General features: G+C 40.4%; 1 protein-coding gene across 1 annotated transcript in view; it reads right to left on the reverse strand.

Annotated features, from left to right (window-relative positions):
- ARMC2 (armadillo repeat containing 2) overlaps positions 1-17,923 on the reverse strand; it is an 87,962-nt gene that overhangs the window by 28,689 nt on the left and 41,350 nt on the right. Inside the window, exons 8-10 of the mRNA XM_080664229.1 lie at positions 12,668-12,770; positions 10,757-10,980; positions 1,790-1,935 (exon numbers count right to left, since the gene is read on the reverse strand). Coding sequence (XP_080520355.1) covers positions 1,790-1,935; positions 10,757-10,980; positions 12,668-12,770 — 473 coding nt within the window. The remainder of the gene's footprint in view (positions 1-1,789; positions 1,936-10,756; positions 10,981-12,667; positions 12,771-17,923) is intronic.

Raw genomic sequence — 17,923 nt, forward strand, 5'->3', positions numbered from 1 at the left:
AGAAAAACCACACAACATAGATTCAGGACAAGCATTTAAGAAAATTTAACAGCCCTTCATAGACAAAAATTTTCCTTAGCCTTCTAAAGAGTATCTATAAAAACCTACAACAAATATTATTTTTAACTGGTAAAACCACAAAAATATTTCCTTTAAAGTCGGGATAAAGGCACCAGGCCAAACACTCTCACAACTTTGTATGGGGCAGCCTAAGCAATCCGAGAAGAAAGAGGTGGGGATATGGAAGAGGAGTTGTAATAAGTGGGAAAACATTATCCTCCAAGAGAATCTATAGATAAACTCTTATATCTAATATTCATCAAGATCCATGGATACCTAATAATCAAACATCAATACTACTCACATACACTAGCAACAACCTATTAGAAAACAATTTTTAAAAAGATTACATCTATAATCACAGCAAAAGCTATGAAGAAATAAATCTAACAAAAGATGTGCACAATACTTTGAGAAAATTATGAAATATTATTGAAAGATATAGAGGAAAATAAGACATCATAAATGTTTATGGATGAAAGACTCAGAATCATAAAGATGTCCGTCTTCCCACTCCCACCCCAATTACTCTACATACTCAGTGTAGGTCCTCGAATAACCCCAAAGTTCCTATCATGGACCTTAGCTGATTCTCCAATTCACAAGGAAGAGAAGAGAAGAATTTGGACTTTAAAGGAGAAAATAAGTGATGGATTCATCTTATAGCCAGGCAAATTAAATCTGTAATAGTAAAACAGTGCCTGGTGGTCTGAGAATAGACCAAACGAATGCCCAGAAAAAAGACCTACAAGTGTGTGGAACCTTGTGTTTGATTGACTAGACATGTAGAATCAGTGAGAGAAAAAAAGATGGTGTAGTTGATTAAAGGTGCTGGGACAGTTGACTATCCATCTGGGAGAAAAATTAAATTGGATCCCCACATGCCACCATACACAAAAATAACTTGATCCTTTACAGTGCTTCTAAATGGGAGTTGTAAGTACCCAGAACAAAGCTCAGGAAAGTGCAGTGCTACGAGATCAAATCTGATGTCACATTCTCAAACTGGGGTCAATTACCAACTCAGTCTTCAGGAAGTTTTCTATTTTTTAAAACAACTACAGTACTAGAGTTCAAGAAAGGGCCAGGTCTCTTGAGAAGGATCGTTATGTAAAAACACCAGCAAAGAGCAGTGAGGAGGAAGGATAAATGCATACTTTAAAGGTGGTTCTGAAATTTGACATTGTGCTTTGCGGCAACCTGGATTCAGATGATCATCAGTTCTGCAGTACAGTGTGGACATGACCAGTTTATGTGTGAACCAAAGTTCAGCCAAACAACAGAAATAAAACTTCTATGACAAATTGTCAGATCAGACTTTCTCAGCAATGATCTCCTTTTGGAGTTAAAATCCTTAAGTATTGTTTCCAAGTGTATCAGAAAGTTTGCCATGTTTTTTGAAATAGTTCTTCATCTCCAATAAACTAACAGAAATCTTTGTTTGTTTTTGTTTGTTTTGTAACAACACTAGGATAAGTCACAACTCACCAAAGAACTAAAGTGACTTACAATCGATGAGTTTAGAATCATATTAGAAATACATAGGAAATGGAGTCGTGGATTTAAATCATTTATTTTAAACTGGGGCCATTAGATTTACCTTTGTTGCTAGGTGAAATAAGAAGCAAAAATAGGATTCCTTGCCAGCCACACACACAAATATTGAGGATAACCTGAAATCCAAGCGTTGGCATTTTTGTAAGGCTACCTTGTTGCTCAGTCTACCTACCTGAATATTCTGGCAATATTGGTGCAGACATCCTTGTCACTCATGTACTGTCCCATCACCATGCAGAGCTGGGCCAGGGCGCCGATGCTCAGCAATTTACTTCTTGCTAGGGGTGAATCAACCAAGTTTCTCAAAGTAGCAGTCATCTAGGGTAAAAGCATGTTTGTGCCTTTTTTTTTTTAAACCGGAAAATATAGCAACACTAATCAGCATAGCACAATTCATCCCATGAGTTTCATTATATTTGTTATGCATCTCCCACTAGAGAACGTGGGCTTAGGCACAAATAGAATAAAAAGAAAACCAAGAAATGAATACAAAGAAAGCCAGCATTGGTTCAAAGGTAAAGAATGAAATATTCATGTTAATGATCAATTAGTATACCAAAGCCCCAGGGTTACAGAAATCATCATCTGAGTTTGTCAACAGAAATAAGATCTTTAGTGACTCTGCAACGTGCCACATCAGTTCCACCATTAAGAAACATCTTGTCCCATAGTCTTATAAGTAGCACCAAGGAATGCTGTGGCCAAAGAATATTTAAGACTGTTAGTTTCATTCATTCTCTTCTAAGAGGCAAGTATTGATTTTTTGAAAATTTGTCTCATTTTTGTAAAAAACGTTCAGGAGAGCTATCTACTTTAGCCTTTGTCTAAAAGTAGAGAAGAGAACAACTTAGTAAATCCATAAAACTAACATAGTTGTTATCTAATACTCTTAATACGCACTGTGATTTGTCCTTATACTATAGTATAGTCAGATCAGGAGTTGGGTGGCCTGGCCAAGTCCCAGCCCCACCACTTACTAGCTTGGATTAGTTAGTTAACCCCCCAGAGCACATTTTTTCTCATTGGTAAAGTGGGGGTGGTAATAATTGCCATGGAGTTGTGAGGATTCAATGATATGAGATGTGGGAATGACATTGCAGGTGCCAATTACCCAACAGCAGCTGAAGAATCCTGGGTTTCATCCCTACCTTTGTTGTGGGACTTCACATATAAAATGCAGAAGAGAGATCACTAGTCTCAGAGTCAAATGATGGAGATACAAGTCCCAGATCTCTTCCTAGTTATATGACAAAGGCACGCCTCTTTCCCTTGTCACACCCAAATAGTCATCTGGTCTACCTCTTCTCTCCATCACCAGGTTGCTGGTTCAGTTTAAGCCTCTTCAGCTCTGTCCCAAACTCTACAGCTCACTGATCAGGCTCCTTCCCATCTCTGCCTTGTCAGGTTCGTCTCCCATAGGGAGCATCTCAAGAGCCACCCTTCCCTGTTCAAAGACCTCCTCTGACTTCTGGTGGCCTATTGGGCAAAGTCCACATCCTAAAGGCGCTTCACTCTCTACAGTTCACCTCTCCAGGTCCATCTCCTCCTTCTCCTCCTCCCCACCATTTAGACTCTGCACCATACACAATGCCCTCGTCATGTCACAGTTCCAAGCCTCTGCCCAGAATGCCTTCCTCCATCACACCCCACACCCTTTCTCCAATCTGCTCACCTCCAATTCATTTTCTGGACCAAACTCAAGCTCACTTCCCCACGAAGATGTATCAGTGGTTGATCACTTCCTCTTCCAGGTTAACAAACCATCCTGTTCACGCCCACATCTCACCTATCACAGAAACATAGCTACTTGTTCCATGCACCTTCTCTCCCATGATTAGCTCCTCTAGGGTACAAACCATTTCTTGTTCCTCTTTCTACTCAGAGGACAACAAATATGCCCATGAAAAGCTGGCTGGATGAAACACAAAAGGAGAAATGGGAGAAAGAGGAGAAGGGGATAAAGACAAAAAGTGGGGGAGGGAGGGAGATGAAGGGACAGGGAGACAAAAAGGGAGGCATTTCTCCTTTAAGGAGCCTCTGGCAAGAGAGTGCTTGGATTAGCAGAGGCCTGGTGGCAAACCAGATTCTGCACCCTGGGGGAAGAGGGTCAGGAGGAGGTCACCAGGCAGATGCAGCCCTGAAGGCCCCCCATTTTGAGAGGCTGGCTGTGAACCACCAGTCTCACTGTGGGTGTGGGTATGGGGTGAATGCTGAGCCCAGTCAAGTGGCCTTTTCTGGGAAAAATGTAAAAAGATCTGTGGGAGGAGAGGCTAGCTAAATACTGTGGTAACAGTAGAGGCGAATTCCAAGTCAACCCACTTAACTCTCAACCTCGGTCCAACTTTTAACAGAGATAAATTTGCGGAAATTATTAATGAGCCGTGTTCTCTGTAGCAGTCTTTGCTTCCACCCCCAGGAAAGCCCACCCACTGGGCCTGCAGAAGTTCACCAGAGTCCAAGCCTTATGCTTAAAAAAATGTATCTGCTTCTTTCTTAACTTTTTATTCTAGTTCATAATGTTCTGGACTCTACTTGGTTATGCACTTGCCTATTTTTATTGTATTTTAAGCCATCTCAAATACTTTATAAAAAAAAAAAAAAAAAAGAAGAAGAAGAGTTAGATGCCTACATAGATGCTTGGTTAGCTTCCGAACTGGAGCAATTCCCAACCTCTTAGCTACTCATCAAGATGTAGCAAACAGAAGCACATGAGTTTCAATTCTTATTTTTCCCATGTCTTAATGAGCAGCCCCTTGAGACAGCTATACTGAGTCAGAAGGCAACCAGTGGGCAGGAGAAAAAGGAGAAGAATGTGGAATTGACAATCCACAAAGAGGATTAATAAAATGTTAAGTGTTCTTCTTTAGTAGAAGTTATTAGATGATGTCTGGGACAAAAGGGGACCTACATTTTTGGTATATATCAAGGAAAAAACATTCCAGTGTAATTCTGGTTACTAATCTACTGCTGGAAAATGACTGAGCTACTCTCTACAACTTCATGGTGCTCAATTTTTTCTGAGGCAGTTACTTCTCTCTGTATTTCCCCAGATTCCTGGACATAAGTGGTTCTAGCATCCCTCCCCGCTCCTTGCCCTCCTAAAAAAAAAAAAAAAAAAAAAATCAGAATGTCCAGATAAAATGCCTGGTGAGATTGGCAAAGCTATCCTATCTCACACTGAATTAGTTGAGCCTCAAAGTTCTCACTACGCAGTCAACACGGGGAGCCCCATTTTAAAAAGAAAAATTATATTAAGACATGATTAGATGATTTATAGAGGCTCAAACAAGCATTTTAACACAACAAAACTAGAAGGCAAAAGATTTGGCATCTATTTTTTTTCCAAAGAGATTATAGGTACTTTATTCTTAATTTCAAATTATGTTTGCAATGATTAATTGAAAAACCTTAGTAAACACAAGAAATCTTAAAAAATGAAGGGCCTCCCTCTCCCCACCCCCCAATTTAGATCAGTAGACTTACAAATGACAACATAGGCCCAGCAGATGTGGCCCAGTTCCCAGCATTCTCTACGCACTGGGGTGGACACAAGTAGGGAAGGTTTGGGGGCCCACCTGAGCTTCTCTATACTGCTCATTTCCCAGTAGATGACCCTCTCTCTTCCCTTTGAACCATTCACCCGTCAACATCCCCAGGCCCTAGGGAACTCACCAGATTCTTCCCCAGGAGGCATTCAGCCATCAGAGCTGCCCCAGATCAGAGGAGCCAGATCACAGGCCACCACAGAACTCCTGTTTTGGTGCATCAGAAGTTCAAAAGGCTTTGTGGCTAGCCCGGGAACTTTACCATCAATCATGCCATTGTTGGCTGAAGAAATATTTTCCCGATTTTAAAAAAACAGCTTTCAAAGAAATCTTTGGAACATGATGCAATTGAAAACTGTACCATTAATAGTTTGAAAGGTATTTTTCTTCCTCTACCAAAATTAGCATCAAGATTCAGTCTTATTTCTTTTTACACTTTGAATGCTATTATGAAAAGGATGTGAGCAGCTACTTCATGGTTTATAAAGCTAGCTCATGCGCTTGATCTCATTTGCTCCCTAAACCAACCCCAGGAGGCCAGCAGAAAGGTAGTATGAACCTCACTTTTCAGATGAGGAAACTGAAGCCCAGAATGTTCACCAGTGACTAGGTAGGTGGGCATCTCAGGCTCCAACTCCTTGTCTGTTGTCTCCCTCACTCCATTTGGCTGTCTCTAAAAGCATTTTATTTTCTCAATCATCTGGAATATCCATAACCAAAAATCCCTCGAGCTTTATCTCAGCTGCCAACTGCAAAATGGTTCGCTTCCCGCTGATGAAGTGACAGAATAAACAGGACAGCCAGAGACCACGAACCATGTGATTTAAGACCAAAGCCACACCATTTTCCAACCTCAGCAAAACCATCTCCCTCTATTAATAAAAGCACATTCAATTTTTGGATTTGTGCCGAACTGAGACCACATACATGCCAAAATCAGAGCCTCTGTGGTAACCCAAGAAGTTTCATATTGTCTCATATATGATTAGTACAGTCCTGGCTGAGACGAAAGAAACCAATGACAAGATGCTGCTATATACATGAAACCACAAGCACCCAAAACTCCTAAGCATTTCATTGGAGTTAAGACATATGCACATGAAAGTAATATTAACTCAGAATCCTTGATAATGCCTGGTGCCTGGCTATGGATCCTGTTTGGCACATTCCTTCCATGGGTGTTCTACATCAGCAGGAACTGGTTCTGTCCTCCTCAAACCCTCAGTGTCCTACTTTGAGACTCTATTTAACATGTACTTGGGTTTATTATATGTCCATTTATTGCTCCTACGTCAGTTACCTTGGTAAAATGAGTAGGTGGCTGCTGCTTCTAGTCGGGGCTATTATATGTATCTCTATAGCTGACATTTTGATTGACATATAAACGATGTACAATGCCAATGCAGTATAGTAAGGGAAGTGAGTGTGAAAAGGCAATGCACTAAGAACTACCAGGGATAACACCAATTTTCACAATTTCATGTTAAAGTTCGGGACGTTTCCTTACTGCCACACAAATACAATGAAGGGATGCGGCTGAAGCTGATATGACAGCAGTTGAAAGCAACTGGCTCTCCCCAGGAACAGCAGGAGTGGGAATACTTATTTCTTGCTTTTGATCTGCCTTTCTTGTGAGGAGACTTCCTTTGGTGTAATACTTCTGGCCCCTCTCCACCTCTCACTTCCTGTTGGTGAGCACAGGTGTCCCTGCTCCTCCAGGGGTGGCAGCAGCCTGGAACTCGGTGGGCAAGTCTAATTTGGGGGTTCAGGATTAGAAAGCATGCCTGCCTCAGCTTAAGCTATAATCCTCCAACCATGGTGATCACTTTCTCCCCTTTCCCATTTGCCTTCGTTTTCCTCTTATTTCCAAGTTCAAAACCACAGACATTATATGTCTAGGGCCTCTGAGTCTCCCCAAATCTTCAGACGTGTTGGGTCTGGAGAGTCCCAGGTAAAAGGAGTTGCCTATATGTAGCTCCTTCCCAAGGAAGGGAAGAGCTAGGTTCTGCCTGTCTAGTCTCTCATGGGCGAGTGGCTGGTTAGTTATACACTACTGGGTATCCTTCACAGAAATACAGGAAACTTCCTAAGTAGAAAATAGCTGCCCCCTTCCCACTAACAAACACATCATGAAGAAATTAGCAAGCCTAATAACCAACACCAAAGATTATGACAAAAACACACACGCCATTTTGCCCTGGCCAGTGTTTCTCAGAGATTAGAGCCTCAGCCTGTACACCAAAGGGTCTCAGGTTGGATTCCTGGTCAAGGGCAAGTGCCTGGGTTGCAGGGTGGCTTCCCAGCCTTGGTCAGGTGCCAATCATCTGGAATATCTCTCTCTCCTTCCCTCCCTCCCCTCCACTGTCTCTAAAAATCAATGGAAAAAATATTGAGTGAGGATTTTTTAAAAAAAGTTTCATCTAATCTCAAAAATAATATGCTAATAAGCAAAATACGCCACAAATAGTACTCTAACTGTGTTGCACTCTATCAATTTTCTTGCTTTAGTAATGTAAGATGTCACCACTGGGAGAAGCTAGGCGATGGGTACACAAGACCTCTCTGCTATTTTTTCAACATCTTGTGAATCTATACTTAGTCCAAAATAAACATTAAAAATGCAGACCCAAAGAATAAACACTTGCATTCTGTTTATATTAAATTCCAGAACAGCAGAGCTTATCTATTAATCAGAAAAATGGTTCCCTTTGATGGCGGTGGGTGGGAAAGTAGGAATTACCTGGCAAGAGGTGGGAGGGAATTCCTGAGAAATCCACATCTTGATGCGGATGTGGATTACATGGCTGGATGCTTTTGTCAAAACTCATCAAATATCAGAACTGAGCATTTCACTGTACTGTAATAAATTACAGCCCTCAATGAAAGCAATTAGAAAAGACGCGGCCTCCTCTGCCGCTTCCTATCCAAGCAAAGTCTTCCAAAGAGATGCTTTAAAGATATGTTCTCTGTCTAATCATCCAACCTCTAATAAAATTATCTGTGCCAATTTAAGAAATATAATCATGGGAATATTTACTTCCATTTTATAGGTAAGCTGTTTATTTCCTACAGAAATCAGAGCAAGGTTCCATCAAGTAGAAGTTACTGCCTTGGTCCTGATTCCATGATCTGAAGAGGCAGGCTACCCATAGGCAGGTTAAGCCAGAGAATGAGAGTTAACACACTTTCCAGCTTATGTATGCATATTCATAATTTATATGGTTGAAAGAGGTTTTTTGTGTGTTTTTTTTAAACTAGATAAGAATTCCAGAAGCTATTGCATAAAAACTAAAAACAGAGTGAACATCTCAATCAGAGAATGGTTGATTATTTGAGGTATTGACAGAATATTATGCTGCCATTAAAAAGAATAAAATAAGTCTATAAAGCTGACTCAAGGGGTTTACTATTGTCAAATGAGAAAAGAGAAGTAAGTGCATGTCTACATTCTTTTTGAAAACCTATGAGTGTATTAAAAGCTGCTGAGCACATCAGTGTGAACAGAGTTGGCTAACTGGGTAGACCAGAAGGAGAAACAGGGAGAGAAAATAATGATGAAAAACAAGCAAAAACAACTATTAAAAAGAACCTGGTCCATGATAAAAAGCAAGAATTATATAAAATTATACATATGTAAGCATATATATGCATAAAAATGCTTAGAAGAGTGGTTACTAAAATGTTAGAGGTATGTTATCTCAGGGATAAAGCTGCTTTATTTTTACACTCTTCCTTACTTTTTTTGTATTTTAATAACAACAAATATATATATATGAGCAAAATAGGAATTTATTGAGGAAAGTTTGAATAAGTCAATGACACTGGCAGCATAAAAATCATTTTCTTAAGTCTTCTTAGCCCAAAGATGGCACATCCAATAGAATTTTGAATGAGTTGTGACTAAAAGAGGTTTTTACAATCTTTTTCAAAATGGAGACAGACCACAAGTCCAAAATTAATAATCATCATAAACACTTTGAGCATCTTTATACCAGGGCCTAAATCTAATTTTTAACACACTTTCCCAAAGGCTTCAAGTGCTCTGAGTGCTTAATCAATCCTCATTAATTGACAAGCACATTTCAAATCTCATGAATTATTACATCAAAGATGCTATTATCTGACATACAAATGCTATTAAAGAGTAAAATCTCATCTAAAAAAGAATATGGGAGCTGAAGTAGCTCCAATGAAAATAATTTAACTATGAAATTTAATCTGCCACAAAAGAAGTAATAAAACTCTAACACATAATACATTTTTCCTTCCTGCTCTGGTCATATTAAATGTATTCAGTTTTGTTACCTTCATTCCTATAGTCTCAGGCCTACATGTCATCTACACACCCCCTCAAAGACTGTCCACTCGATATCGTTAACTTTCTGAGTGTTTTTATTGTAGATATAATATTCATGACATTTACTACCTGTCATCATGAATAATCTCCATCTATATATATAAAACCCTAATATGCAAATAGACCGAATGGTGGAACAACCGAACAACCAGTCACTATGATGTGCGCTGACCATCAGGGGGCACACACAGAACATGGCGGACATCAGCCACAGTGGGATGGTGGAGCAGGTGAGTGGGGGGCACCAGAACAAGGCAGGGCGCCGGTCACTGTCATCGGGGTGAGCCTCTGGTGGTTCCTGAAAATTCTTTGCTCCTGCGTGCCGCAGTCCTGCCTGGCGCTCACACCTCCTGCCAGCGCCAGCCCTGCTTGCACCTGCTGCCGGTGCCGGAGCTGCTGCTTGCACCCGCTGCCAGCGCCCGGTGTTGGCCCCAATTGCTTGATGCCATAGCGGGTGTGAGCGGTGGCTGCTGGCCCAGATCACCCCTCAGGGCTTCTCCACCTCCCCCTGCTCCTGAGGGGCGATCAGGGCTGGCAGCCACCTCTCGCACCTGCAGCCAGCACCAGAGCCACCGCTAGCACCCGCTGCCAGCACCCAGCACCAGTCCTGATTGCTTGCCGCTGTCAGCAGGTGCGAGCAGTGGCTGCCAGCCCTGATCACCCCTGAGGGCTTCTCCACCTTTCCCTGCCCCTGAGGGGCAATTGGGGCAGCAACGGCTTCTTGTACCGCTGCTGGCGCTAGCCCCAATTGCTCCACACTGTCAGAGGGTGCAAGCAGCATCAGCAAGGGCAGGGCTGCCAGCAGAGAGGGGACCAGGGGCACAGAGGATGGGCCAAGACCCACCCCTGTGCCCACCACAGCCTCGTGGCCCACAGTTCCTTTCAAGGTGCACAAATTTGGGCACTGAGCCCCTAGTATAATTATAATTCTGATTATAACATGCAATTGTTTTGCAGAGAGGCACTACTTTTTCATGGTTCCAGGCCTCCTTTCTCTGCAGGGTAGTGGAAAATTTGTCTGCAAACTGTGTGGACAGCTGCTCCATGAAAAGCCTTGGAAATGGGCACACACAGGGAAGAGGTGGGGCACTGACTGCTGCCCTTGGTCCTCAAGGCCAGGCACTCCCACCTAGCTGTAGGCAACAGCCCACCTGTTAACACATTCACCTGGGTAATTGTTACTAGGTAACATGAAAACTAATTTAACACATCTTACCTTTTCAAGTAAAATACTCACTTGGACTAACAAGTGGCCTGAATTGGGCAAACAGGTACCACATTTATTGGCATTCTCATTTATTTGCTCTATCAAATTCATCAGTATTTCCACAGCACCTTTGCTGATCATTTCATTAAGAAATCCTGAATTTCCAGAAATGAATTTGATAGCCCCCATACAGTATAAAAGAGCTTCAGTGTTAGTTTGCAGGTCTTCACTTCTCAGGACCTCCAATAATGATTCTGTCAAAAAGATGGATTATTACAAATGTATGATTATAACAGCTGGAGAGAGATACAGTAAAGTGTGAACATCAAAGACAATTTGTAGAATGTTAGTCAGAACCTACAGTCGAATGCTTGTTATGGGTTATTGATAGGTATAAAGAGGAAAGCCTACTTTTAGCTAAATCTTCATAATAGTAAAAACATAAGGAAGGGATTATAATCTATATATATAAAAGGCTAAGCAACTGTCCGACCGACCGACCATCCGACTGGCCAGTAGGTATGACGTGCACTGACCACCAGGGAACAGATGCTCAATGCAGGAGCTGCCGAGCGACAGCAACTTTGCAGAGTGCCCTCTTGTACTCCAGGACCCCTTGGGGAATGTCAGAGAGCCAGTTTTGGCCCGATCCCCTTAGGCCAGGCTGAGGGACCCCACCTGCTGAAGGGACCCCACTCACTCTGCAGATGCCCTTTGAGCCATGGCGCTGCCCTAGGTGTGGCCGGCCAGGGAAGGACCACGGGAGGTTGGCTACAGGGCGTGTCTGGCCATCTCGCCCAGTTCTGCCCTGCCTGCCACCTTCTAATTAATTTCCTTTCAATGTGCACGAATCCGTGCACTGGGCCACTAGTATATAAAGAAGAAAGTGTTCTTTGAATGCCATTTCTTGCCTCTTACTAACACTTACCAGCCTTGTTTTTGGTTACAAACATTTTGAGCTATTAACTTATTATGAAAGCAATTTAAGAGTTACATTTCAACAAACCATTTAAAATATACCAGTTGTTGTATGAATGGAAAATTAATCATGATAGGATCTTTTTAAAAAATCTCAATCACCATAGAAAGGAATGCTTCAAATATAATACCCACCCTTTCCCAAGAACATACATCCAAAAACATACAACTACTAGGTTTTAGGAGTAATCTAAGCAAGCCTGATAAGGCTAATCATGCCTATCTCACATTTTATTAATATCAATGTGATCATTTGTCAGAATCTTTCTTTGTTTTTAGTCTACAATTCTCAGTGAGCTGATTCACTGACATTTCTTCCAGTACTGGGCTTGTCCCTGCTTGCTGGGATAAAAAATAGATGAAGACCGTTTATCCTATGTTGCAAAAAGAGGACTCAAAGTATTTTCCATGCTGCCTTCTTTTAGATCAGCAATACTATTTCATAAAAACTTCTATTTAGGTAGCTATTAAAGCATCTTAATTATTTAAGGGCATGTCAAGAATTAGACCGTATTAGCTAGAGTGTAGTAAAATTCTCTATCTACATATCTGAAACACATTTGAGACACTTTGATGTCAAATTTCTACAACAGTTACAGATGTCTTCCAAGTTTTAGTCATTCCTACTACATCAAAAGGCTGAAATGTCAATTATGTCAATACTACATGAAATGTGGTGGTTTTTTTAAATAGTAAATCCAAGACCAGGAAATGAATTTTTAAATAGGGAACATTTTGCAAAGTCACATAATGGCACACAAGCATTAAAAAAAATAGTAGACAATCCTTCCAAGCTCCAAAGGACATATTAAATGGAATGTGGAAAACAGGGAAGAACAGACTAAAAATAGGTATCACATAACTTCTGATAACACTAGAGAATAAAATATTCCAGTTATCGCTAATTGTAACTTTGCTCTCAAGTGCAACGTTTGGTCAATGGTAGCGCTGAGGGATACTCACCCAGAATGCTGTCACTTTGAATCAGAGAATCATTCTTCTCACTCCTGCTAATTTTAAATATAAGTTTGCAGACATTAAGAAGATTCTTTCTACTCACTTTAAGCTGCAGAGAAAGAGAACATGTTTCTATTGTGGATGGAAATAAAGACGTCATACGTTTTTGACACAAACATCTAATTTTAAAAGTTGAGCAAGAGTTTTTTTTGTTGTTGTTGTTTTTTTTAATCCTCACCCCAGGATTTTTCCATTGATTTTAGTGAGAATGGAAGAGAGAGGGAAAGACAGAGAGAGATATCGACATGCGAGAAACACGTCAATTGGTTGCCTCCTGCAAGTGTCCTGACCAGGACCCAGGTCGGGGAGGAGCCTGTAACCGAGGTATATGCCCTTGACCAGAATCAAACCCGGGACCCTTTGGTCTGCAGGCTGACACTCTATCCACTGATTCAAATCCTTTAGGGCTCAGCAAAAAGTATTTTGAAAACAAAGTAAAGTTCTAAAGAAGTCAACTTTTATAAGTTCTGGCCACATATTTGCCAACCATCTAATATGAATGATATTTAGAGTAAGTGCATTTTAATAATAAGCATTTATTTTTACTTCATAAAATTTCATGCTTATATGTGAGATTACTAGTTACTCTTTGAAGAATATATGAGGAAAAAAGGGGGCATGCTGTTGATAAATTTAATTAAGTTGACTAATAGCTTTAAAACACAAAAGTAGATCTTGAAGGGGAAAGTGGATGTTATTGGACGCCTGAGAAGCCCGTGGAATCTACAACTATGGCACCCACTGAACAGCTGCAAACCCAAGAACACCGGTCCCCAAGTGTCCCAAGCACACGGATTCAGAGGAGTTCTACACTCCCTCACAAAAAGGAGAGAGAGAACTACATAACCAGACACCCAGAGAAGAGAGATCATGGGGAGACAAAGAAACAGCCCACATATGAAAGAAAAGCAGGCATCACCAGAAAAGAAAGTAAACGAAATGGAGGCAAGCAACCTGTCAGAGAAAGAATTCAGAGAAATGATCATAAGGTGGCTGAAAAGAATGGAAGACAAATTTGACAATATGTGCAAGAACCAAGAGGAAATGAAGAAGAACCAAGAAGAAATGAAAAATGACATCGCTGCTGTAAAGAACTCAATAGAAAGCATCAAGAGTAGACTAGAAGAAGCAGAGGACCACATCAGTGAGCTAGAAGACAAGTTAGGAAAAAATACCCAAGTAGAGCAGCTTCTAGAAAAAAAAATTAAAAAGCAGGAAGAGAGCCTAAGGGAACTTTGGGACAACACAAAACAAAACAACATCTGCATAATAGGGGTACCAGAAGGAAAGGAAACTGAGCAAGGAATAGAAAACCTGTTTGAAGAAATAATGACAGAAAACTTCCCTGATATAGGGAAGAAAAAACCCACACAAATCCAAGAAGCTCACAGAGTCCCAAGCAAAATGAACCCCAAAAGACCGACACCAAGGCACATTATAATTAAATTGGCAAACATCAACAACAAAGTAAGAATCTTAAAAGCGGCCAGAGAGAGACAGAAAGTTACCTACAAAGGATCCCCCACCAGGCTAGCGACTGATTTCTCAACAGAAACACATCAGGCCAGAAGGGAATGGAATGAAATATACAAAGTCATGCAAAGGAAGGGTCTGAATCCAAGAATACTGTACCCAGCAAGGCTATCAATCAAAATTGAGGGTGAAATCAGAAGCTTCACAGACAAAAAAGGACTAAGGGAGTTTATTTCCACCAAACCAGCAATGTAAGAAATGCTAAAGGGTCTGCTATAAAAAGAATAAGAAGCGAAGAAGGAACACAGGGGTAAAGAATGAAAATGGTGACAAACAAGTACCTATCAATAATAACTTTAAATGTAAATGGATTAAATGCTCCAATCAAAAGACATAGGGTAATGGATTGGATAAGAAAACACGACCCATATATCTGCTGTCTACAAGAAACCCACCTCAGAAAAAAAGATGCACACAGACTGAGGGTAAAAGGATGGAAAAAGGTTTTTCAGGTGAATGGAAATGAAAAAAAAAGCAGGGGTAGTAATACTTATATCTGACAAATTAGATCTCAAAGTGAAGTACATAAAAAGAGATAAGGAAGGCCACTTCATAATACTAAAAGGAGCAATCCAACAAGAAATAACTCTGGTAAACATATACGCACCAACATAGGAGCACCCAAATACATAAAAAAAAACTCCTGGAGGATATCAAGGGAGAGATTGATAGCAATACAATCATCGTAGGAGACTTCAATACCCCACTATCACCATTGGACAAATCCTCTAAACAAAAAATCAGCAAAGAAACATCAATCCTAAATGACTCACTAGACCAAATGGAATTAATTGACATCTTCAGAACATTTCACCCCAAAGCCACAGAATATACATTTTTCTCAAGTGCACATGGGTCACTTTCAAAGATACACCATATGTTGGGTCACAGGCAAAGTCTCTTCAAATTCAAGAAGATAGAAATCATATCAAGCATCTTCTCAGACCACAGTGACATAAAACTGGAAATCAACTACAATAAAAACAATCCAAAAAAATCAAACACATGGAGACTAAATAGCATGTTATTAAACAATGACTGGGTTACCAGAGAGATCAAAGAAGAAATAAAAAACATCATGGCAACGAACGACAATGAAAACACGATGATCCAAAATCTATGGGACACAGCGAAAGCAGTCTTGAGAGGGAAGTTCATAGCTCTACAAGTCTACTGCAAAAAACAAGAAACAATGGTAATAAATTACCTAACCCTACAACTCAAAGAGTTAGAAGGAGAGCAACAAGAAAAGCCCAGTGTAAGCAGAAGGAAGGAAATAATAAAGATCAGAGCAGAGATAAACGACATAGAGACGAAAAAAAAACAACACAAAAGATCAACAAAACCAAGAGCTGGTTCTTTGAAAGGATAAACAAGATTGATGAACCTCTAGCCAGGCTCACCAAGAAGCAAAGAGAGAGGACCCAAATAAACAAAATCAGAAATGAAAGAGGAGAAATAACAACAGACCCCACCGAAATACAAAGGATTGTTAAAAAATACTATGAAAACTCTATTCCAACAAACTGGACAACTTGGAGGAAATGGACATATTCTTAGAAAAATACAACCTTCCAAAACTCAATCAGGAAGAATCTAAACATCTTAATAGGCCAATAACTATGGAAGAAATTAACGCAGTCATCAAAAAGCTTCCAGCAAACAATAAAACACAAAAGTAAAGGAAAATAAACACAGATTTCAGATTAAACTGCCTTAGAAAGCACAGTGGAAGTGAAAGAAAAGAAGGGGAAGTATGGTTCTCTTCATCATTTGTGTAAAATAAAATTAAAAAGTCATTCTCTCATTAGATAATACATGTATTTATTTTTAAAAGCTATTTCTGGAATGCTTTGAGATAATGACACATGAAGTTCAAAGTTTAAAATTACCTTCCAAATCACACAAAAGTCTTCAAGTAACATAGGAGAAATAAGGAAGTATACATTTTTTAAAAACACAGTATAGGAGGACTAACTAAATTAGCTGTGTGTTTACCTAAAATAGTAGAAATTAAAAAGAAAAATCCTAAATGTCTAATATTAAAAAATTCCAATATTAGGGAAAAATTTAATAAATTGTGGAACATCAATACTAGCCATATTAAGCAGTCCTAAAAAGTATAACTGTGAACACTATGTTTAAAGAGAAAGACATGTATAAGCTATTATAAGATGGAAATATGATGTGCCCTCATGCAAGACTGTAAAATATGTTTGGAGAAATGGGGTCATCTGAACAAATAAATGCATCTGTGTGAAAAGGATGGCATATGGTTCATTATTTTATTCTTAAAAATTATATTTTGAATTATCTTTATCAGTTATTAAAGAGTTTTCAGTTAGTTTTTTAAAAGATAATGGAATTTGCCATACATATTTTTAGATCTGTCCTGTGTCTGACCCACATATATTATTGAGCTCCTAATGTGTCCTGGCCCTGCGGTGTTCACTACAGGAGACACTGTGATGTATTCGGTCAGCCCCATCTGGAGTGGGGAGGGAGGGCGCGTTACCCTCTATCTGCTCCGTGCTCTGGGCCCTTTGCCTGCTATCTCAGAGCCACGCTGCACATCGGATGCTGTCATTCCCATTTTGCAACTGAGGAGTCTGCTCCTCAGACAGGTCGTGTAAACTCACCTTGGCATCGCCTGGTTGTGTATTAGAAAGGCAGAATCCCAGGCCCACCCAGCAGGACTGCATCAGAACCTGCATTTTAACAAGCTCCCCAGGGGATCGTGTGCACATTCCCGTCTGAGAAGCCCTGTTGAGGAAGCCTCAGAAACTATCCACAGAGCTTGTAACAGAAATCTAGCCCGGCCGGTGTCGGCTGAGCATTGGTCTGTGCACCCAGAGGTTGCCTGTACGATTCCTGGTCAGGGCACGTGCCCAGGTTGCGGCTTGATCCCTGGGGTGGGGGACGGGGGGGAGGGCAGGGTGTGTGCAGGAGGCAGCCAATTGATGTTTCTCTCTCTCCTTCCCCCTTCCCCTCTCTCTAAAATTAATAAAAACATTAAAATATTTTTAAAAAGGAAATACAATGTCCTTAATATTTGGGAATATATTTTAATCCATCAACAATGTTCCACTATATTGTGAGACTCTGAGGTCAAAATCATGATTTATTATTCTTTCTATGGTGGTAGGTAGCATGTGTTGTATATGTAATAAAGCTTCTTGAATACAACTAACCTCACCCTACCACCCACATCATATAATTTTAGTGAAAAGTGGCAAAGTGAAACAAACAAACAAACAAAAAACAGTGTCAGAGTTTTCATTAAAGCAAACAACAAATAACCCACAAGTTCCAAGTCTGCCCACAAGTTCCAAGGTCAATTTATATTCAAAGCACATTCCTACACCTTCTCTTTTGATAACTGCAAAATTATGACTTTGAGACATGAAAAGATAATGAAACATTAAAGTACATGCAAGGAACATAGGCTGCCTTACATGAAACAGCACTCGCCGCCCTAGCGCTGTCCATTTCCTGAACTCCGGTTCATTTTCTTCCCACAGTCCCCATCGGCCCACTCTGGCACTTCGTGTGTTTACCGTCTGTCTCTCCTGCTACAGTGCCAGCCTGGAGGGCAGGGGCTATGTTATTCACTCCTATTCCCAGTGTCAGGAGTCCCTGGCATGGAGCTGGTTCCTTTAATGGGATATT

Source organism: Plecotus auritus (assembly GCF_963455305.1).
Source record: "Plecotus auritus genome assembly, chromosome: 4".
NCBI classification, from domain to species: Eukaryota; Metazoa; Chordata; class Mammalia; order Chiroptera; family Vespertilionidae; genus Plecotus; species Plecotus auritus.